Source organism: Anser cygnoides, chromosome 3, assembly GCF_040182565.1.
Source record: "Anser cygnoides isolate HZ-2024a breed goose chromosome 3, Taihu_goose_T2T_genome, whole genome shotgun sequence".
Classification (NCBI taxonomy): domain Eukaryota; kingdom Metazoa; phylum Chordata; class Aves; order Anseriformes; family Anatidae; genus Anser; species Anser cygnoides.
In genome coordinates, this window is record NC_089875.1 from 24643381 (window position 1) to 24667792 (window position 24412).

Genomic DNA, 24412 nt, shown 5'->3' on the forward strand with positions numbered 1-24412 from the left:
AATCTTTTACAGTACAGATATGCAGTACAAAGTTTGTTTTAAAGAAAGAATATTCGGATGTTTAATGCAGCTGCTGAAGTGTTTATATTATAGGAACAATTTCAGGAATTGTGATTAAGAAAACAGCCCCACACATCAACTCTATTCCCTTGCTTGACTACAGAACTGATATAAGCTAGTGGAAGTCAGCAACCACCTTAAGCCATCTCTAAAGGCAGGAATTTCATTCGAAAGCCTCCCTGGTTTCCTATCATGCTAACCCTTGAGTAAGTTTAGAAGCATTTTAAACTCTCTAGTGATTACTCACCATCGAAATGCATGCTTTTATTCCATAAAAAAAACAAGACCACTCATCCTATTTCTACTCAACCACAGAGTAGCTCACAACTTAATGCAACACATGTATAAATAGGATCTACTCTGCATGGCTTGTGTGATGAAGCTACATTCTACTTATCCCCCTGGATCCCCTCTACCCAAAACCCTTAGCTAAGCTACTGCAGTCTTATATACATAAGACCTAAATCTATTAAGTCACTATAAAACAGGATTCAGGTTAACAAAGACATTTACATCCATGTGAAACACATTTATATCACATTGGTAGAGTGTCCGTTAAGACTGTCATCTGCTTAAACTAACTTTGTCTTTTTTTTTTTTATACTGAAACTTTTTAATCTATTCTGGTAGAACACCACAGAAAGACCAATCAATCGCCTTACGTGCGTGCGCATACAGCACACACCTCAAAATGAACACTGTCCAGAAAGAAATGCTGTAATTGTTATGCACCACCTTCTAAATTTTAAGCTACTTTGTGAGTATCAAAGTGGTTCAAATTATTCCTTACTTAAGGTCATATGTCTAAAGCCACATACACGTACTCCTGCTTCACCTGCCATTAGGAAACTAACGATGCTGCCTATTAATGCAATGGTCCCAATAAACTAACAGTGCAAGATTTACCAAGCAAGTATTTGACAAGCTCTGTTCTCAACAGATGAGAGCTTAAGAAACCAGAATTTTACTTATGACAGACCACAGAACTCTGGCTCTTCTCCCTTACCAGTTTCCAGATGGTATTTCGTTGTGGTATTAAGATCACTGCAACTTTTGAAGCGTTTTGTTAATTCTTCGGAGCAGTTAAGGGCTTTGATACAAATTGTTTTTGACTGCATTACTGATTAGTGAATTAGTAGCAATAACAGAAAGCCTTACCCTGCTGGGTCGTAGGTTCAATCGGCTGAGAGGCTGCCTGCAAGACTGGCTCAGAAGCAGAGGAGTCTCCCAGCACAGAGTTTAGAGAGTTCTCAACAGAGGCAGGGGTAGCTGCAGAGGGAGAAGGGAGAACACTAGGCTTGGATGAGGGAGTCGAGGCATTAGGGGAGTTTGGAGAAGGAGAAGCTTGAGGTCCAGAGAGTGACAGAGGTGGAAAGGAAGGCAGTGGTGGGGGAGGAGGTGGCGGAGGTGGAGTTGGACCTGAGGTAGGCGAAGGAACTGGATAAGTCACATTTTCAGAAAGCCCATTAGGAGCTGTGGGAGATGTAGGCATTTGGGTCGCTGGATTAGAAGCTGACACTGGGAGGACAGGTCTTGGACCAGTAGCTTTGCCTGGTGGACTGCTTATCATTACTGGAGGTGATGGGGGAAGGGGAGCAAAACTGGGCGCAGACCAAGCAACAGGCTTTGTATTTGGAGGCAACGTCGCTGGGGCATTCACAGGAGAAGGGGGCCGAGAACTTTTGTTCAGTGGACGAGGAACCGTAGCATAATGGGGAAGAACAGGGTGGAAAGCTGAGCCTAAAGATGTAGCAAAACGTGATGCAGAGTGCCTTAGAGGCGGTGTAGGGGGAGTGGAAGTCGGTGGTGCAGAAGTCACTACAGCATACTCCGATGTGGACTCTGACATTGGTGCTGAGACTGCTTTTGCATATGATGGAGGAGGTGCTGAAGGAGGCTGGCAACTGGAGTATTCAGGAAGTGGAGTGCTATACGGGGAGTTGTCGAAAGATGGAGCTGGACAGAAGATGGAAAGCAGCAGCAAAGGCAGGATAAAAAAAGGAGAAAGAGAAAAAGGGAGCTAATGAAGCAACAAAACCAGCATTCAAACAAAATGTATAAATGTAGACTACAGTTAGTACCAGAGGATTAGGCACAAGTGAAAATACTGTTAGGAAAGTTTTATATATTATCAACAGCTGCTTAAATTTTACCAACCATTTTTGTGCCAACATTTGAATTTACAAATATGTTCTAGGATAAGTTTTCTCAAATCCCATCTGTGAGATGGTTAGATACAGGGTTGATTAATCAGTCTTATCAGCTTTTATCTTCTTGTTTTGTTGCAAATTGCAAGCAAGTGTAGTGATCTTAACATTTGGTACAATATTTTATTAGTAGAATTGTTAACACAGGCAGCATTATCTCTCTTCCCTAGAATAAGCTCCATCACGAACTTCAAAGTAGCTGGAATAAATCTACCAATAAAATCCCCTTTTCTAAAGTGACTAGTTTGTTACATAGCATACTCTGACTTTTACCACAAGATGACTTCTTATTTAAATTGAGTTTGTTACTAAAAGATGAAGTGCTTGACTAGTGTTTCATTACATTAGCTAAGGGAAAGGGCTTCTAATCATCACTGGACACACTTCTAAAGGCAGTGTATTATCTTATCTACAAATTCATATAATACTTTTCACTGTAATTCACTACGATCATAAGTGAAGCAAAAGTTCATACTGAAAGGCATTTCTCACACTATTACTTCACCTTACTTAGATACATACCCTCTACGTAAACATATTCAAGCTAGTTTTGTCAAATTATCTGATGAGAATACATCTTGTTTAATAGAGTAAGCAACAACAAAATATTTAGAAATTTTAACTCATACTTTAACCAATGCTGGAGGTGCCCAATACGATTCAAGTTCTTCATGAAATCAGGAAGTGAAGCAATGGAGCAAACAAATATTTTTATGTTCTATTTCACCACTAGTGGAAAATTATGACAGGAAAGTCATCTTGGACTTCTTGCCATAAGAAAGAAAGCAATTCCACCAAACAAGTTATATACTGACTGCTCTTGCACAGCTATACTCACTGCCCTTGTTTGTCGCCTCCCACGCCATTACCCAAACACGAAGAGTATGGTACTTGAACACACTCAGTTTTGAAATTCTTACCAGCATTTGAAATTCTTCTCTCTCTTTCCCATTCCAATTGTTCCCTTTCCAACTGCTCTTGCCGTTCTCTTTCTTGCCTTTCCCGTTCAAGTCGTTCAAGTCTTTCTCGATCCTGCCTCTCCTTTTCCTGTCTCTCCCTTTCTAGGCGCTCTTGCCGTTCCCTTTCTTGCCGTTCTCGCTCCAGTTGTTCCTGTTCAAGGCGCTCTCTTTCAAGTCTCTCCCTTTCTAGCCTTTCTCTCTCCAGTCTCTCCCGTTCCATTCGTTCACGATCCAGCCTCTCTCGTTCCAGCTCTTTTTGCCTTTGTTGCTCTTGCAACTGTCTATAATCATGGAAAAAAAAGAAAAGACTAAGCTGCAAAGTTAAAACCAAGAATATTAAATAACTGTTAGAGGACAAAAAGATAAAACAATGAACAGTCTTTGCAACTGTGAGAACAAAAACACGGCATTTGCACCTACATAAAATTCTAAACTGTACACGTTATTTTTTGGAGCTGGATAACAGGTGTATTACATTTACAGTAAAAAGACTCATATACCCAGTTTCACAATATTAAATTGGTTAGGAGGAAAGACAGCTTTCAAGAGGTAGGAATAGAAAGCTATTGCTGATAATTCACTCACTGATGCAATCTCGTGAGTTTGGGATATGGAGTTACATTTGTTCTTTGCATGGTATTTTATACTTGAAGCAGTGAATAAAAACACTGAAATAGCAATATCACAAATACCCATCAAAAAAACACATTAGATCTTTCACATAAATTAGTCGGCTAGTATTTATCCAAATTTTACAGAAGCAAAGTGCATACTTTATACATGCCTCTCCGCTTTCTGACTAAACACGCTGAAGTCTCATCAAAACGGGAGTTGAGAAAACTGAAGAAAAACTTCAGGGGAAAACTAGACATGATCATTAAAAAAAAAATAGGGTGCAGCAGACAGAGAAACCCTGCTGGGAGCTGGCAGGGTTTCCAGCCCTTAGGAGTCATTGTGAAGGAAAGCAGAGTGGGGGAAAATGTGGAGAGGAAGAAATCAAGTAAACAACCATGCAAAGGCAACAATTTCCTAGGGGCAAGAAGTTGGGTGTTTGTTGTTATTGTTGTTCTTTAAGAATTTGTTGCCATTAGGTTGACTGGAAGAAAGGAATTTCCCACACAAAATAGCAGAAAAAGCTATATATAACCCTATTTTTTTTTTATTTTAATATATATTTTCTCTATTTGTTTTTTAACAGTCAGATAAGATGCATGATTCTAGTCAGCTAAAATACAGCTTTTTGATTTTCAAAGCTTTTTCATCTCTTGGGAGAGCTCACTACTAAAAGAAGAATTAGGTATATCCTCCTCAAAGCTGTGGCTGCTACGTTCCTACCAGTATCTATCACTGAAAAAACACGTCAGTTATCATCTGCTTTTTTTTTTTTTTTAAATCATTGCATTTAAAAATAAAAACTTGTATATTAAGCACACAAACTTTTCTGCTGCACTTCAGCCGCAAGCTAAAGGTAACTTCTCAACAAATATGAAACTCAGCCAGCTTTTAACTATAAAAGCAAAAAGGAGACCTAAATTTTGACACCTTAATGCATTAGATATATTTTCTATATACTGCTTTTATTTAGAAAGGTCATTGGTAATCCTGCATTACACACCTAGTTTTACACATGCCTGAAAACACAGGGAACTTCAGCTAGTTCACTCCTATTCATTCTTAGGTTTTACTTGCAGAAATGGAAACGCCAGCCCATTCACTGTTATTATTCAAATCCATCCTATTTCATACCAGTATTCTTTAAAAAATAAAAAGAAATCCCACACTGAAATGTTGACAATTTGTTAATTGCTAAAAGCAATTAAGCCCCAGTTATGTACAGCAGAAGGACTCTTCCATACTGAAAACATTACCCAACATCCTCAGAAGCTGCAAAATAGTTCTGCTTCTGCATCAGTTCTTCTGCCTGCTACTGTTCTCACTTAAAACAAAGTCGTAGGAGCAGTAACTAAGAAATTAGAGCTACAACTCATTTCGTTAAATGCTTGATTTTTAGCATTTCAAGTCCACCAAAAGGTCTTTTAATTGACTGATACGTTTTTGGAACCAGTAGAGGATTTCTGCAAAACATCAAGAGAATATAACATAAACCACAGAAATTTAAGCTTCAAAAATATTTTTGTCATTAATTTTTACTTGCTATGTCTCGTACAAATCTAGTTTTCCTGTGTACTCTCCTTCCCTCAGATAAAAATATATATTATTAGATGAAAGTGGGGTTTTCCTTCTGTCTAACTTCAACTAAATCACATTTGACTCTTTTTTTGTGCAGATGTTTGTATCTAAAAGGCTATTCAGAGCAAGAGTCAGCACTTACTCTAAAACAGCTGTGTTAGTTTTATTTTCTTCTAATTCATTCTGCAGAAATTAGCATATTTTATCTAGGAAGCTACACATTGTTAATCCTAAAACTAAAACGTAGATAAGGTACTAATTTATAACCATTTCAAGCTATATTTAGTTTATGAATCTAGAAGGTATCAGTTCACTGAGTTTAATAAAACATCAAGCAACTGCAAGATACTTAAATGCTTTTTCATATATGTATTTTTAAAACAGAAATAGAACCTTGACATAGGTCACTTCTCCCAGAAGTGAAACATCACAAAGGCAGTTCTGTGATAAGCCATACCAAGAACTGTGCCATTTCATATTTTCATAAGCAAGCTGGAAAAGAAACAATGAAGTGTCCCAGACTAAGTTCCTTAATATTAAGTTTTTTAGGATAGCAAGGATGATGACTGATTGTGAAGAAGTACAGGTGGATCTTCTAACTCCAAGTAACCAGGCAATAAAACTGGCAAATAAAACAACTGGGATATAGCTGATGTGATGTAGGGGGAAGGGGAGAATTCTGCTAATTCACATATAAAATGCTGGACTGACTAAATGCTGGAATATGACTCAAGACTAAGGGTTCTTTTAAAATATCCATACAAGTGTTCTGTTCAAAAAACGTTAGCTAGACCCTTGACATTAAGAAAGGACTACAGAACAGCATAGAAAATATTATCCTGCTTCACAAATCCATTGGTTAATCTGCATTTGTGTTCATGTATCTCAGAAGGCAGGAAAACAGCAGAACTGAAAAGGTTCAAAGAGCGGCACACTATGATGAAATGTACCAAAAGAAGTTTCACACAATAAAAAAATAAATAAGCTGGAATTCTGTATTCTGGAAAAGACAACTGTAGGTCTAAAACCTTGAACAATGAGGACATCCTAATACAACATCTAGGAGGAAAGATTCAACTCAACTAATAAAAATTGCAAAGGCTCAAGAAAAAAGAGCACCTTTGCACATCAAGCAGATGAGATGTAGTACTCCTTGTCAGAGTGATTCAAGGAAGAAACCCCACCACAAGAAAAAAAAAATATGTAAGGGCGCTTAGAAAGCAGAAATTGTGTCAGGCATAAAGGCTGTAGAACCAAAAATGCCCAGAGGATGGCAGGGCAGCAGGAGGAAGTATTCAGGACATTTAACATGTTTGAGTAATTAAGCTCAATGGATGTTTGCTCTGGCTCAGCAAGGGGGATTTTTGTTAGCTTTATTTCAAGTTTTTCTAACTACTGAGAGGGGTATGTGCATGCACGTATGTACTGACTAGTTCTAATATGCGTGAACACATTAAGAACTCATTTTGCTTATTAAAACCAGGATAAATTTGTTTGCATTGAACTCCATGTCTTTGTTTAGTTATCATTTGTTAATGTAATTTTAAAATTGTCAGAGAAAAAAACATATTATGCAAAAGCATTAGGAGATTAAGAAGGGTCATTACACACTAATTTAAGCATTTCTGAAATGTCAAGGATTTGGTACATCTAAAAGACAGGAATATTCATGAACATTGTGAAAGCAATACATGAATATTGTTCAGCCATAGAAAGCACACTATCTAGCAACCAGGACAACTTTTCAGGACCCAAGGGAACAGCTTGAAACTGCAACAGGGTCAATTCAGGCTGGGTATCAGGAAAAGGTTCTGCACCTAGAGGCTGGTCGGGCACTGGAACAGGCTTCCCAAGGCAGTGGTCACAGCACTGAACCCACCAGAGTACATCTGGCATTTGGACAACGCTCTCAGAAACAAGGTCTGATATTTTGGGTGGTCCTTTGGGACCCAGGAGGTGAACTTGATCCTCGTGGGTCCCTTCCAACTTGGATATTCTATGACTTAGGCATAGAGGCACTACAAATGTGTCTCAGCACGCTAACTTATAGTGAAATGCATATTATAGATTCATAGAATCATTAAGGTTGGAAAACACCTCCAAGATCACCTGGTCCAACCATCCCCCTACCACCAATGTCACCCACTAAACCATGTCTCTAAGCACCACATCCAACCTTCCTTGAACACCCCCAGGGACGGTGACTCCACCACCTCCCTGGGCAACCCGTCCCAACACCTGACTGCTCTTTCTGAGAAGAAATGTCTCGTCATTTCCAACCTGAACCTCCCCTGGTGCAACTTGAGGCCATTCCCCCTAGTTCTAATGACTAGTTATCTAAAATTGTGAATTACTATAATCTAACGGCTGAGGCACATTAACAACAGTTAACACTGTGCTATAAAACTGGACAGCACATCAGTCATATGCAATGTGGGTACTTTTACACTGGTTTAGATACTAATAATCAACTTCAGAATAGCTACCAGCTGTATCATGCATCCTAGTCATGAAACTATTTCTTTTTGGATCTTAATTAGTTTCACACCAAAACCACCTTAGACTTCACTCTGGGGATGCTGGTTTGATTTTTTTTTTTTCTTTTTGTGTGTGTTCTTCTTTGTGTTTGTTGTTGTTGTTTTTATGTTTTTATTTGTTGTTTTAAAAATTCCAACAGCTTTTAAAGTTAAAGCAAGTTATTTTCTCTTTTTCTTGCCCCTACACTTTTGTCCAGCTGAGGACAGTCAGAGGATTAAGAAAGAATCATAGTTGTAACAGTAACTTGTGACTCTGAACTCCATCAGCATTACTTCGTCCTGTCCTTTGATCAGCTAGGAATCAGAAGCATGACTACAGTCTTGAAATATCACAAGGATAAACATGCACCAAGCAACATACTCACTATTGCATCCCTGCTGAAAAAAATCTGCAAGGGTCAAAGTGATCAGTATTACTGGAAGTTATTAGAATCTTGCATGAGAACAGCAAAACAACATTGCTGTTAGCCTACCCAGGTACACACAAAGCCTTCCTAGTTTGTACTGAATCAGCTCATAAAAGGGAGTAACAACTCAGAAGCAGTGCTACTATCTCAGCTCTTGATGTTAAACAAAACGAGCAAGATCACTTCCTAGCATGCCTTTAGCAAGTTACAGCTGAACAAGTAACAGAATCACACAAGGCAACTACAAAATTATTCCAAATTAATATTATCTAATACTTTGAGATCTGTATTTTTTGACAAAAAAATAGGTTGTCTTAGCTTGTGTGAGACTGAGATCCATAGGCCCCTTCATTAAAGATTTCAATATAGCCGATCAAAAGAATTGAAGCCTCAGTCAATTCTCTTAAAAGATGACCACTACCACATGAGTTGAGTGGAAGACAAAGATCTCAACTATATCAAGAAACTTCGCATTTGCTGGTGAAAAAATATTCTGTGTCAAAACAGACAGAGGCTATAGAGAGACCATCCTTTTCTGGAACTTCTCACTTTTCACCTTGGTCACCTGTAGAAGTGTTACTGAAAGCGTCTCCATTTGTGCAAAGACTTAAAACAGCAAGCGGATGCCTAAGAATTAAACAAATCTCATCCTGTCTAAAAAAAACCACACCACCAGAACTGCTGTCACACGGGCACCAAGAGGAAAAAACCTACATTAACAAATTCATTGCTAAAACAGTTACTGAAACCAAATAGATGTCTGTTCTGACAGGTCACCTTGTTTCCTCAGATGGAAGTTCTTCCTGTACATTCACATAAAACTTCAAGATGCTAACAGTGGTGTATTTTCACCTTGGCTGTGAGACCAGGCCATTAACATTCTTCCTAAAAAGGTGACAAAACTGTGCCAAGACAACAACATACCAACCTGAATAACAGAATTCATCCACAAACCCAAAGGGTTTGTCATGAAGCCAGTTACGTTAAAACCAGAGGTATTTCCATGAACAGTAAAGACAGAAGCATCTTTGTATCACATCTAAATTCAACAGGCAAGACAAAGCCTGCAGGAAAAAAAAATATATTGAGGAACAGATGTGAATGAAGTAATTGTTGCACTGAGCAAAAAGGTCAGTCGCATGTAGATAACACCTAGTATTTGACAGCTATTACTCATAATTTATGACCACATCAATCTCATATTCCATTCTTTCTTTGCTGAATAACTTGGTGTCAAAGAAGGACATCAAATCACTGAGGAAGATAAAGAGGAATACTACCCCTGTTTTAGCTGCTTAGAGCTATGACAACAGCCGCAATGAAAGTATGGATGAGGAAAAAAATCATTAGTAAGAGGAATGTATTGAATGAAGACACCAAAAACCATCACTTGATCCACCAAAACTTCAAATTAAGCTTCATGGCCGTTAAACTTCAGGTACGCTTACTGATTTTAAAAGTTGCATTGTCAGGGCACACACCATGAGAAAAGTCAGTAGCATTCCAGTCCTGCAGTCCTAGTATGCCCGTGCTTTCAGGAGTCCTCTGAGCTCTTGGCACCAGCCCCTCTACCCATGCCTCAGTATATGGAGTAACATCCAAAAGCCCGCAATATTTGGAGTTTTATTGTAAAATGCTGAAAGCCCAAGCATGTGGGCATAGGTACCATTATCTAATCCAACAGCCACTACCTACCAGAATACGTCTCACATGATCCTCTCCTCCCACCACTGAGTCACTGCAACAAACAGGGCAGCTGGCTGCAAGCAGGCAACACAAGGCTTAGCTGTGAGCTGGAGGCCGCTAGCACCACATGCATGGGTGACCTTGGCTGCTAACTGAAGCCTTTCATAGTCTACCCAAGAGTAGCTACCTAGCAACTGGACACCAATTTAACTAGATAAAGTCAACCCAATTTTATCACTGTTACAACTGTTTACAGAAAGAAATCAAAAAGTGAGTGTTTTAACAAGTCACTTATTCTGAACATAGCTACTAGTTTAATCTTCTCTTGCCTAAATCCAGAAAGGGAAAAGGTGTACCTCCTATGGCCCTTCAAATTTTCAGTAACTTACAATAAAATCTGAATATCAACATTAAGCTTGCTCTTCCATCTTCAATATTTAGCAATTTATTCATCATTCTAAAATTCAGTAATTGCCACATAGCTCTCTCCCCTGTATGGTCAAGAAAACCTACTGAATATGTGTATCAATTCTTACATGCTAATGTTTACGTACATGGATGACCATGCCCACAAATTTCATAATTAATTTGACATGATTTACACTTTTTTCTTTGTAATAGATTGCACATTTCCAAATGCAGGCGGCCTCCACTGAGACAAGTCTTAATAAAAGTACTCATGGTGCCTCAGTAACATAACTGAACAGAAGCGATCAAGGTTAAACCTCTTCCCAACTTCCTAAGCTCTCAGTTGCATCAACTTAACTTTACCTCATCTAAACTGAACTCTTGCTATATGCTCTCACTCATTGAACTCTTACCAAGTTAGCTTTAAAGCAAAAAAAAAAAAAAACAAAAAAAAAACAACCACAACGCATCTTCAAGTGTTACATGGTCTGGACAACTTCTACCTCTACCTAAGCATACTGCATATTGTTTCAGAGAAACCCTGACTAGAGCTAGTCAAGATAGAACAAACAAGAAAGATGATCCACACTTACATGATCCACAGCGTTTGACTGTTCAATAAAAGTATGAGATTTATGAAGCAAGTTTAAGCACATGCTCTGGAACTGACAATTATTCCCAGTTTCAACAGTAGTGGACCTCTGATTCTTAGAAATACTCACCTTTCATTTCTGTTTCAATCTTTTTTTTCTTTGAAGTTTGCATCAAAGAACGTTTTATAGTTTTGCATTAAACTAAGTGTAAAGGCATTTTAATTGTATAATTGCTTGAAACACTAATCAAATCTAGATGTCACTATAGCTGTTCCCCTGATGTTGATCACCACTGCATACAAAAATTCTTAACTGTCAATTTAATCTTCCTGTATGCTAGTATTAAAATAACCCAAATACTAGTATTTGGTACACAGGTGGCTTCCTTTCCTGGAAGGAGGAATGGAAATAAGGGAATAAGAGAAGAGTAGTGTTTAATCAGTTAAGCAAAAACTGGTTACTAAACACCACAACAGAGACATGAAGATGCAACTACAAGCCAAAGGTTATTAGATACAGGATTTCTAACAGAGAAAGGGGTCTAATGTATGCTCTTTGTTTACATAATAGGTAAACAATTAAATAGACTTAAGGTTTGATCAAACAGAACACTTCTTTCAGAAACCAGATTGCATGAAAAACATGCACATCAAATTTTAGCAAAAATTAAGAATCTCACTAGTAGAAAAATCTACTTTCATTGGCAAATCCTCTCAGTGGTATTTCCATTAGCACAATCAGAACAGAGTTAGTTTCAGGAAAGGGAACCACAATAACTAAAAATCTGGAAAAACGTAGACCATTTTCTAATCTCAATTTCATGTTTTACACTAAAAAAACAACGAACTGAACAAGATTTTGCAGAAAGATTTCAAAGAGACATTTCAATGTAATTGTCAGAATCATCCTTGCAGCAACATACATATTCAATTGCAGTGATTAAGGCAGTAATTTTGCCAATGTAGTTAAAAGACTGCTTAACGCAAGAGATCTCAGTCTGCTAAACAAGTCAATGTTGTCCAACATCTATAGCTATTCAGTACAGTAACCAGCCTGCACTTGTTAACTCTACATAAAATCAGTAAAATCTCTGAAAGCTAAACTTGACAGAACTAAGGAAAACTTTACTGTGAATAGGAAGAAACTGAATTAAAAAAAATGAGACGACAGGCACTAAAAAAAGTCATTATTATGCCAGAACTCTGTTTTCCAGAAACTTTGAGGGCAAGAAAAATCAAGTCTTTAGGGTGCTATAAACAATGCTGATGGGTCTTTTTGTTTCAATCTCCTTTTCTCTCCCTTCCTGCTATGCAATGCATAAGTAAGAAAGATCCAAATAGCCTCAGGCTGTCCTGTGAACCACCTCACCTCAACTCGAAAACTAAACTATACTGTTATAACTTCGGATGGCTAGAAAGCCTAGCCTTAGCTTATGCATTTTAAAAAAAGAAAAAACACACCCAACTTTAATTCCACCTAGATCATGTCTCTGGAATGCAAACTTCATATAGACTTTGTAATGGCAGTATTCCACTGATTATTTATAACCTAAAGCAAAAAGCTAACTACTATATCTTATTCACATGCCTATCTCAGATTATAACCATATAGTCATAATCTAATCAATTTGTATGCCTTTAAAGAAATACTACTTCCTCAAAATAAACTGTCAGATAGATGAAACAACTTAAAGGTAAAGAGAATTGGAAGTAATACATCTGGCTACTAACTAGGGAAAGGTCATGGGTTATACCAAAAACAGTAGAAGCCAGGCTATCAGGGACAAAATGTGATGGGCATAAACTTTCCTTCCCTTATAACTACATTAGTACTAATATAACTACGTTACTATTAATTGTAGGATGCACTTTTTTCCCTTCAGTATTTCCAAGTGTTTTTAAAAGTCAGGAATCAGAATTCACGTGATTTTAAAAAACTCAGGAATTATATATGAAATAAATACTAATTTACCAAAAATATAAATCCTTTAAAGGTGGTTATAAATTAAGATTAGCAAAACCTCAGCAAAAATACTTCTAAGCTATCAAAAGGCATAAAGGAACACATTCTACAAAGGATAAAAAACCATTAACCTTGTCAGTCTCCAAACTTCTACTATCCACTGCTAATAAGCCTCCCAAAAGATGTTATGAAAACAAAGCCATATCAATACTACTTTCTAGTAGCGTCACACACCAAGTTCTCTGTGTTTAATAGTATCGCACCAATCTATGATATAATCTAAAACTGTAAGCAAACATCAAATATTTAATAATGACAGGAAATACAAGTATTCTGGTACTGAGTTTTGAGAACCTGTAACATTTTTGATTACTTACGACAGAAATCGGTCAACTTTTGGTCCATTACGTCCCTGAAAGACAACAGGTGGCTTGTACACCTTCATTACTCCTCCTAATCTATACACTTTCTGTTTCTGGTGTTCTTGGACTCTTTATTTATGAAGCAGTGATGACTTTGAAGTTATTTATAAATATTAACTCAATAAATTCCTCAGTATCATATTAGATACCAACTCTCTGACTCATATTCCTGACAATATATTTACCATGGCTGGAAGAGAAGGTAAATTTATATTCATGACTAGCACAGAGGCATGCTATGAACTAATAATATATTTTAAAATGCTAAGTAACTCTGAAGTTATTAACAAATACCTATGTCAAGTGAAATTGCTCACTTCCTAATAGCCAGTAGAATTTCTATACATTGCCTAACACTGACAAAATGAAAAATATCTCTGATGAAAACAGAAAGATTTCACTTTTGAGTATTCAAAATCAAAGCTAAAGTGTTTTAAAGGTTATTATTGATGTATTTAAATCAGAGCAAGTTAAGGGAAGATAACAGTTATCTTCAAATACTCCCATAGTTATTTTTTATAGGGAAAGCACACAGCCTGTATTAAGGTTTTTAAAAACAAAGTAATGAATTTATCAATTCACCAAACTAAATGATTTCATTTAATGTAATCTTGGCCTCATAAAAAACTCAGTGTTTTACATTGCATATCTGGTCCTAATGGCTTTATAAACTGTTATTCAATGCACAGTAAATAATGCAAACATTCATGTGCAGCAAAATGAAGTAAAAGTACTACTTTAGCACTTTTATTCAGAACATAAAGCATCTAAATGCTTTCTAAAAAGGAAAAAACGTAGAACAAAAAGAGACACACTTCTGTTGATAATGATTGAAATAATTCTTCTATTCACTGTTTCCACAAGATTGTTGAACAATGGTTACAAAAGCAAAGGAAAGCATCAGATCACTTGAAGATCTAAGATGTCATTCTTCACTGGTCACTCCTTTGGCAAAACGTTTGTGAGGCAATATGTCTATTAGTGCCTACAAAAGCCCTGACACTTCAAGCCACGTAAGTCTGAAATTAGCCCTACTTCAAGCAAAAGTTTGAACTAGATGATGTCCACAGGATCCCATTACCAACTTCACTTTTTAACCTAAGCAGATTTTTGTCTGTGGACTTAGAATCACTTAAAATGTATTTTCGTAAACTCTTTTACAGAGGTGTTGGTCAAACAGTGCTGAATTCAGGTATATTTAATGGGAGGGATAAGAGACCACAGCACTTAAAAGACAGCTATTACTAAAGCCACATCTTAAACAGAAACCCTCACCCCAACAGACACATTTCACAAGCAATAGACTCCACAAAGCCTACATTTCTCCTGAAATCACAACTCCACGTTCCTTTCTACACAGTAACATTTATTCATTCCCTTCTCCTGCACTACCTCATCTTACTACTTCCTACAGAACTTAATTCTGCCCACACCATCTTTACTGAGACTGGAAATGTCACTTACAGATCTGCTACAAGTAACGCATACATAAACCTCTTTCTTCCAAACTATTTACTACTCTCTATGTTATGGTAGTAAGGCTATTGCTATTACAGTCTGGAAGCTTAGAATTTATACACTAAGTGTCTTTAAGTTCTAGAGCGCACAAGCTCTAAGCTAGAATTGAACTGTATTATAACTACATGCTTACAGTAACACAGAGACTGCAGAATCATTTGTGAAATGGTTTAACAAAATTGTGTTTGTCTTCAACTTGATGACACAACGTTTTTTCCACAATGTGGCTATCAACATGAGTAAATACTGGAATGCCAGTTCCCTATGCTTTTTCTTGAGAAAAAATAAAAATCAAAAACAGGACCAGACTTCAAAGAGGAAGTTATATTAGATGAAAACAAGTAGAGCACACTGATGAAATGAGAAGTGAAGCCATAAGAATGCATCTAATAATACAGCCTTCTTGCATAAAGCTTCAAGAGACTTTCGGGGCTCTTAACATTGGGCAGCATTTCTTTCTGGGGACATCCATCTACAATGCTTCTCTAAGAGTATTTCAGCATTATAAATTTCAATTAATAAAACTTTCTAAAGGAACAGAAGGGAACAGAAAAAGCTAATCAAAACAACATTTTAAAATCTGTCAAAAATAAGAGTGACACAAAAAGAGACCTTTATCATGACAGCAGGTTTAGAAGTAAACACATTAAACACAGATTTGTAATGGGCTTCTTGATATTAATTTTTGAACAAGGTAAATTTCAGATAGTGATCCCTGCTCACATTAAACAAGTGCCATATATTCTAGGAAAAAGACAAGCATGACCAATTTTAATGTCAATACTTTGTTACACGTGTGTAGCTAATTAATCAAATATATAATATGAATCATTTCCAAATTAGCAATCTGTTTCTGCTCACCTCTACATAAAGAAGCAAAATGAAAAATATTAAATAGAAATATCTTCAGTGCCATTGCCAGTTAGATCCAGCATGTTAGTTATTTTTTCAGTTACCCCTGAAAACTATTACGTGTATTTGCAGTGTCAAACTGGGTGACTTCCTATTTATTCAAGGACCCTGTTCCCTGCATCTGTACTGCACATGACCTAAACTGCTCCCAGCATCCCTTCTGGAAGGGAACAGCTAATCTCCTGGGAGTATCTTGATGGTAAAATAATTCAGGATTGCTTCACAAGCAGTATGGTTAAGACAGACCAAGGTCTGTTTTTCAGTCAACCCAGTCTCATACCACCAACCTAGAAGACTTTGCCTTCTCACATACCCTAGTCCCAGACACTTCACATACCGCACTAACGCATATTGCAATGGAATAAGAATCATAGAATATCCTGAGTTGGAAGGGACACATAAGGATCATCAAGTCCAACTCCTGAAAAAGGAGAGCAGGACTATGGCAGCTAGGAAGTTTTTTTCCCAGAACTCGGCCACATGATTGATACATACTTAATTATTAAAATGAACTGTGGAAAAAAATAAACATGTTAAAAATGTTACAGGGGACAGGATCCAGTGGCCTCTAGTTGAACAGAAAACAGCTACACTAGGAGGAGTGCCAATCGGCCAGAGGAACAGTCTTCTCCCTGAGGGCAGCACAGCTATAACCAATATTGCTATAGCCAAAAATTAAACTACTAAAGGTTCTGTAATACACTGGTTCTGTAAGGTTCTGTATAATAAAGGTTCTGTATACACTGGAAGCAGAAAATAAAGATTGTGGGGTGGGTTTTTTTTTTTTGTTTCCTTTTTTTTTTTTGGTAATGAACTAAGATAGAAGAAAGGGGAACGAGCTATCCCATACAATATTTTGATTTAGTGCATCCACATCCAGTAAGAAAAATTGACGTTCCACTAGATGACTTATTTTCTATTTCCAAAGGTTAAAAGTTCCTTCCTTGCTTACTGATTTCTTCTTTATAAACATGTCTCAAAAACTGAAGCTCTAAGTCACTGGAAAAGTAATTAGTCTGGCTGAAAATGACAGCAGTGAAGTCTTTCATTTCCAATTTGAATTTCAATTCTTTCATGACAATCCAGTAAGAGCAATCCTTGCAATCTCTGAATGTGTGGAGATTAAGAAGGAACCAAGCTACAAAGTTTTTACACAGTAAAGCTGCATTACTGAAAATTGCAACCATATAAATACTACCCTAATGCAACAGAGTAATTTTAAGTCATTGACATTTACTTTCTCATCATCAGTGATGAGTTACTAAATTCTTTAATTGAACAATTTGTTCTCTTACAGTACCATACCTTCTCTGGATGTCCAATTCTTCTTGTGACGGACCATTTTGTACTTGAGAGGGAAGCTGTGAATTCTGTCGAGGCAACGTAGGACCTAGAAGTGAAGACAGATCATTCACTATTTGGATTTCTTCTTTGGGGGGGGGGGGGGAGTGGGGGAGGATGAGCACAAAAAATCAAGGAAAAAGGAAAGCCATCACATGACGTAGGATCTGTCTGCTTCTGCTTCTTAAGCCAAACAAGCTCAACAACATAATACAGCAAATAAAAGCTGCAACAAATGTTACCTGACATATCTGCAGAATGGCTTTATTTCACATGGATGGAAGTTTCACAGAAATGCAAAATAAATTTTATATATATATGTGATTGGACTTAACAAAAGCTTTGAAAAGCACCCCAAGTCTGTATTTTCTTAAAACAATGGACAAATATTCTTGGAGGAACAGAAAAGACTCAAAAAATTAAAAGCACTCACCTAAATAGAACACTGGAAATTAAAAAGAAAAAAGAAAGAACAGGAGAAAAAACATCAGAACTTTATCGCGAAATCGAGACAAGGAAAGTAAGTATGTTTCTACAAATCACACCAAAATTTACTCAAGATTTTAGCTTGTCAACTTGGATTGAAGCACTTTGTTTTTCCATAGGCAAGTATTGCATCCAAATGAAGAGGCATGCAGCAAATGTACAAACTGTGCATTTTGATAAAAGCAAGAAACATAAAAGAGAAAGACATCATTCATCTGTGACTTTTTGCTGATGACCAAGTCTGTATTACAAATCTTTCAAATTGTATATTAGATCTATGCTTTAAAAGCAGATAGGTTTGTATTCCTCATGAATTTCTTTACAGCACAAAATTAATTAAAAACTATTAACAGAATCGAATGACGGAGAAATTTGGAATTGTGTACAGTTCACAGCAAATGTATTTTGTCTGTAAAAATGGTCAGTGAAGCAGGAAATTATTTAGACGATAGCTACACTTAAGATTACGGAATTCAGAATCAAAGACAGAATTAAGAACAATCACCATTTATACAGTTCTGAGGAGGTCTCAAAACGAAACAAACTTCTTCCCAAGATTCCACCAAAGTAGTTAGAGCGGACAAGTTGTAATGAGATCTCATCCATCTCAAATGTCAAGATGTTGAAGTTGTTTGCCATCTGAACTTGTGTAAGTCACCCAAAACATGAAAAGACCATGTGTGATATATTGAGACCTCAAGAACAGTTGATCTGCATCAGATTCAGCAAGCAAGTGCCGTCTTTGAAGGCTACACAAAAAGATCCACGTACTCAAAACAGCACAGTATTGTCTTCACTGTGGTCATAAAGAAAACAAATCCTGAAAATGATAAAGTTGTTTACAATCTACTCTATAGTTAAAACATAATGCAAACTTACTTATAAAAGACAGAAGCAGAAAGTATTACAGAGGTTGTCTTTCTTAGTTCTTCTTTTTAGCAATCATTAGGTCCTCATGTTTAAGTGTATGATGATGCAATGGATGTACTATTTTCCTTGGAGTATCTCCAAGAGCTATCCACAGATGTAAATTTACACTATTTTTAATGCAAAACACCTAACTGCAATGATAATTAATAATCAAGTTATCAATAAAATAGAAACATCTGTCATATTGCTTATCTGGAAAACTTTTTGGCTTTAAAACTTCTGACATTACAAGTCCCCTCATCTCTCATCTCCTCTTCGTGACAGGTGTTAGGCTTTTATGCCCATTAAGCCATGTCTGCAGCCCCCAGGCAGCCAGGGAAGCAGCCCATACGTTTGCTGCCTGCACCATGCTGCAGCCTTTCACAGACTTTTGGAATTAGACACAACCCAGGGGCAGCTGCGTAAAGATGCTAGATACCATTACTGCTTGCTACGTCTAATATATTTCCTTCCCTAAGATCTGTCATTTCTCAGTACAAGTCACAATGATCTAAGCATTAAAAATAAACAAGCAAAAACCAAAAATATGAAAAACATCTTTTGATCATACTGTTATCCCTAGGTTCATGCCCAGTGCACCTAGCCAATAAGCAGAGAGAGCTAGAACAGACATGAAGGTCTTTTAATTCATTCTGCACAATGAGGTGTTTAGCAAGCTTCTGCAAAGCACACACACATCTGACTTGAAGTACTGTTATTTATGCACAGTCAACTTGTGAAACTATCTGCCTTGCTACTTCTGATTGGTTTTTCTACCTTGCCTAGCTTACCTCCTACTGAGCGTGTGTTATAGAGGTCCAGCAGGGGGGGCACCTCAACCAATTCCCCTATTTTCATATCCTTTCATCTAATGACCCTTAATGAGCAAAAGGTTACTATGAGTCACTCTGAAACGTTCCTTCAGCCACTTCCTTATTCTTGTTTTCATCCCTTATCTCCTTTGGTTTTGTTAGCTCAAGGCTACAGCTCAGGACTACAACACTATGGCCACTTACCAATTTGGGACTATGGTACTGAAATGCAGTAAAAATGAAAACTTGGAACCTCTACCCGCTTAGTCTCCTGTATTTAACTGGCCTTGAACAGAGTATTATTAGATGTCCACCATGCTGCAGTGGCTGAGTTCATACTGTCACTCTGCAGCCTTCCTGCTGGTGCCCCCTCCCCATTCCTTCTTTTGCTATCACCCTTGGAAACAAATCATCTCACTGTTTGTGCTGACTGGTCATCCACTGCTTATGGAAGGCTGAGATGGGAAAGAAGGGAAATGAAGTGGCACAGACCAGATGTTGTAATTTGATTTTGTTATTCTACAAACAGAATTTCATAGTAAAACCTGTTCTCATAACCTCCAGCTTTTCACTCTCAGTCAAAATTCTGCAAAATTCATTCTGCGTTAGCCTCGCAGAATGTGACATGGGAAGCCAACCTGCTCCAGTAAGCTATGGTGCTTTTTACCATCTATACATGCAATAAAGCTGAACGCAATCACCTGCAAAGCAACCTGACACAGTTGGTTTTAGTACTTATATATGTATTTTATTCACCAGGAAGAAATGCAACTTTAGTAGATCAAAGGCTTTCAAGAAAGAAATGGTGAACTACCAAGCCATTAGGAATGTTCACCAAGGAAATCCCCTCTGTAAACACATTCTGAAGTAGCCACCATGCTGATGGACACTGGCAAGCTAAAGGTACGTACCCAAGGGGAAAGGTATCTCTTACGCTGTAAAATTAATTTACTCCAGGAAGTCATGACCACCACTTCCTTGCTAAAGCAGGACTGTCCAGACAGGGGGACAGATGCTATAAACAAACAAGCAGGAGCTAGGTGACAAAAAGCTTTCTTAGATGTTTCTGAACACTTCAAGATACACTGGCAATATCTAGCACCCAGATAAATATTCACAGATCCTGCCTGGACAAAAAGTCTGTTCCATCTACAGAATCGCTTTATCTTCAAAGACCAGTACAAGCCAAGTAGAAGATACAGCTGAATCATCTGTTCAAGTTTTAAGGAAAATCTAACATCTTTCTTTTTCTAAAGAAAGTACAGATGGTGCAGTCTGTGGTGTACTTTGACAGAGGATATAATTTCATATACTAATTTGTTCAGCAGTAGTTCAGTTTAAAGGTTTTCTGCTTTTCAGCTTATTTTCGTGTTTGCATCACCCTTCCTCTACAACAGTTGGGGCAACTATCAAGTGAGAGATGGACTGAAAATCCAATGCATTAAAAATCCCGGGGGGAAAGCCTGAAAGAATTGTTTTCCCCAGCTAAATCAGGACCTGATCTGGTTCTTCCCACAGCCATGGAGACGGCTATGCTGGCATAGCTCAAAGAATGACACCCAGCTGCTGGGGACTGCTTGAGCCAAACTGAGCATCCCTTATTTAAACCACAACCACTGTCGTAGTTTATCAAGTTCCTTAACTTCCTTTTCAGCTCAAATTGACTTCTTACCTCTATGTCCATTCAAGAGCTGAATTTATTAATTCCAGTTGCACAACGCTATGAAACTATAGTTGGCAAGTTGACGATAGAAACATGTTTTTCTCAGTACCTTTCCAGTTTTTTTCCCTGGTGTTTGCGAATATATTGTCTGCTTTGGAGTTTCACCTGAAACTCTCCACCCTGCTTCTTTTAATATCACTTGTCTGATGTTGGCAGTGTTGACAAAGCACCAGAAGACATTGCATTCCTACGCTAAGAAAAAAGAGGATATTTACTGTTCAAGATAGGAACAATACATATATCACAGGTTATATACCTACAATGTGTATTTCCATCTAGCTGGACAGGCTTCCTTGGGAGGTGGTAATGTAAGGATAGGTCAAGCCAACACTCACACCTGCAATTACTGTACCATTCATTTAAAGACAGTCTAAGAGTACAGGATCTAAAGACTATCTTTTTTTTAATCTAGTATCTTTAGAAAAACTTGGTCAACTAGATGACATGAGAATTTTAGTTTGAGGTGAAGACCTCATTTTTTGCCTTAGAGAAACAATTGTATGAACAACCCAGTAATTAAGAATTTCCACCATTTCATTTCTCAGTGTATCAGTGCCAAAGCTAAGCAACATACCCATCGTATAGTCTGAAATATAAAGCGAAGTATGAATGTTTTTCAAAGGACGAATGAAACGAAAGCAGACAGCAAGTTAATTTGTATAGGCATATGCTATAAAGATAAGTATTGCATAACAGTGAAAACCTTTTCTAAAGATGATAAAGGACAATTCGAGCACACCTACTAAGCAAAGAGCACACCCCAGGCAAAAGTTCAAAGCCAAAGTTAAAAGATGTAGTTCTGTTGTGGAATATAAGAATGTGTTTGTTTTCTTTAATAAACCAAATGATGTATTTTAATAAATGCTTGAAGATTTTTCTAAGTGAATGGAAAGCAGACTTCTTCAGCGATTGATACTAGGAAGTACTAAGAAAAGTGATCATGGGGAAATGACCTATTTCACTTTGCTCTACTTCCTCCTCCTCCTATTCAGAGCCTGTCCTATTGTAGAGCATTACAGAACAAAATTTAGGGAAAGTTGCTAACCAGTGTTTAGCGAAAGTAAAGTGGCATCTAGACCTCTCATCTAGACCTGGGTTTGTATTATGGATTTATAAGCAAGGCTACGATGCTCAAACACTAGGGCATTAATAAGCAACAAAACTACTCTAGTACTTCTATTCAAGCTAATTACCTTCCAGTTAAGACTTCCCATTCCTTCAAATATCTGCCTCTTCATATGTGACTCCCATTTTATAAGTGCTTTCAGTTGAATTAATTGACTCGTTTTGATTTATTTTAGCAAATGGTGATTATGTTGCTTTTCCTGTATAGAAATTAATGCTTTTCATTTCACTTCACAGGCACTTCTAGCTGCACAAGTTAATAAAAAGGGGCCAAGGATAACAAAAACATTCAATAAAACATATTTGAATTTGAGTACAGATAAACTTTCTATTGAAGGGAGCAGAGCCTCCTATCAATGCCAGCAGAGCCTTGGAAACAAGGCTGTTGGGTGTTACACTTGGCTTGGGAACAAGCTTACTTGGTGGCCTTAAGCAAGCTTGTGGCTTCCCTCTCGGCTTCCCTCTTTTATGTACGGGGAGATGGAGACAAAGCTTCCAGGATAGAGTACTAAGGTCACTCCAACAAACTTTAAAAAATGATCTTAAAGTATCAAAGGTTAAATATATCAGCACCATCAGTAAGGTATTTATTACTTGTTTCCCCAGTTCTGTAAAAGTTTCTTTAAGTAGCAATTTTATAGGTGATAACTGTCAATTTTAAATTAATATCAAATAATTGAGCCTTTATAACAAAGTTAAATTTTCACAATTATGTTAATGAATGTATGACAACAACCTGATTACAAAAGATGTCAGATATAACATAGCTACCACTTCTACACATAATACTTAAGACAACAACACGAACCCTTCTTGACGCTCCCTGATATTTATTAAACAAAACCTTATTCACAAAACTAATACACTTCTATCTATGGCTGCCCTGCAGTTAAGGCCAACTATCAAATTTTAATGAAATTCTTTTTGGTTGCCCACCCAAACTTTAATACTTTCACTTGATACAACACTAATCCTCAAGAATCACAAAAATCATCAAAAATACCACAAAGGCAATACTTAAAGGTGAGTACAACCCTGAAAACTTAGCAATTTCTCCTCCACTTCAATACCCCAGCTGAAATTAACGATGCTCTGGATGATCTTACATGCAATTGAACTGGAAGTATTTTGTCCAATAAACAGTTAAAACTTCTTTTAGATCAATAGTTTGGCCAATAAATCAGAATTATAGAAGCTAGTAACTACCAAAAAAAAATTTAATCAATCCCATACTTAAAACAAAAAGAAAAATTTACTATCAAAAATAGATATATTCTTCTACTTCTGACAACCCAGGTAATAATAGCACATCACATTACTACCGTTCTGACAAGAAGTGCTGACAGCCTGTTCCAAAAGGCTGCCAGAGTACAGGTACAGCATAATTACTTCACTGCAGCAAAATCATTTTTCTCTTGAAACAAGTTGTAGCATGATGTGAAACAACAGTGTGAGAAACATTTTGAGCTGTTCTCCCCCTCTTCCTTACTCCTCCCCATAAATTTCTCACTTCAACCTTCTATAGTCTCTACACATATTCCAATTAGGCAACTGCAGTTTTCATCCCAGTTTGCATTTTCCAAAGACACTAAATTATTCAGTCTATAGGTTAGTACATTCCCCTATAAGGGGTGATTTAATGAACTATCTTCACTATAAGAGAAAGGATCACAGATCAGTGTATTTCCAAAGCTGTGGATAAAGCATGCATCTTTTCTCCATAAAGGTTTGGTTATTTAATAATTGAACAACTTAGCTTCTAGGGTTACTAATGATTTTAAAGAAATGTAACCTCAATTTGTTTTTACTGTTAGGCCAGCAAAATACAGAGATTGGGGGGGGGGAACTATATTTCTTTCTCTTCCTCCTGATTTTCCTATAAATTAAAGCATCTCCTAAGGCAATATTAGAACAGTTTCACTGAAGATATTCCTATCCTGGTCTTTCTATGTAGAATGCCCCAAAATCATTTAAAATCATAACAAAAAACAAATTAACTGTTAAATATTCATATAAAAAACATAATGAATGTAAGATACACTGAGTACATTAGAAAGAATTGAAATGGTCTTGTTGACAGTTACATCTTTCAAACATCCTTTCATCTTCTGCAAACAAACAACCCTAAGTACCACCTCAAACGTAAATTACACAT

At 37.1% G+C, this 24412-nt stretch overlaps 1 protein-coding gene across 12 annotated transcripts in view; it reads right to left on the reverse strand.

Moving 5' to 3' along the window:
- The window catches only part of ENAH (ENAH actin regulator), a 97958-nt gene that overhangs the window by 20901 nt on the left and 52645 nt on the right, over window positions 1–24412 (reverse strand). For 3 of the 12 annotated variants that reach the window (XM_066993702.1, XM_066993705.1, XM_066993704.1), the window contains exons 4-7: window positions 17636–17647; window positions 17167–17251; window positions 3188–3507; window positions 1219–2016 (exon numbers count right to left, since the gene is read on the reverse strand). In XM_066993702.1, coding sequence (XP_066849803.1) covers window positions 1219–2016; window positions 3188–3507; window positions 17167–17251; window positions 17636–17647 — 1215 coding nt within the window. Of the gene's footprint in view, window positions 1–1218; window positions 2017–3187; window positions 3508–13386; window positions 13498–17166; window positions 17252–17635; window positions 17648–24412 lie in introns of those variants that run through there. The other 9 variants (XM_066993708.1, XM_066993710.1, XM_066993703.1 and 6 more) reach the window with 5 other exon arrangements.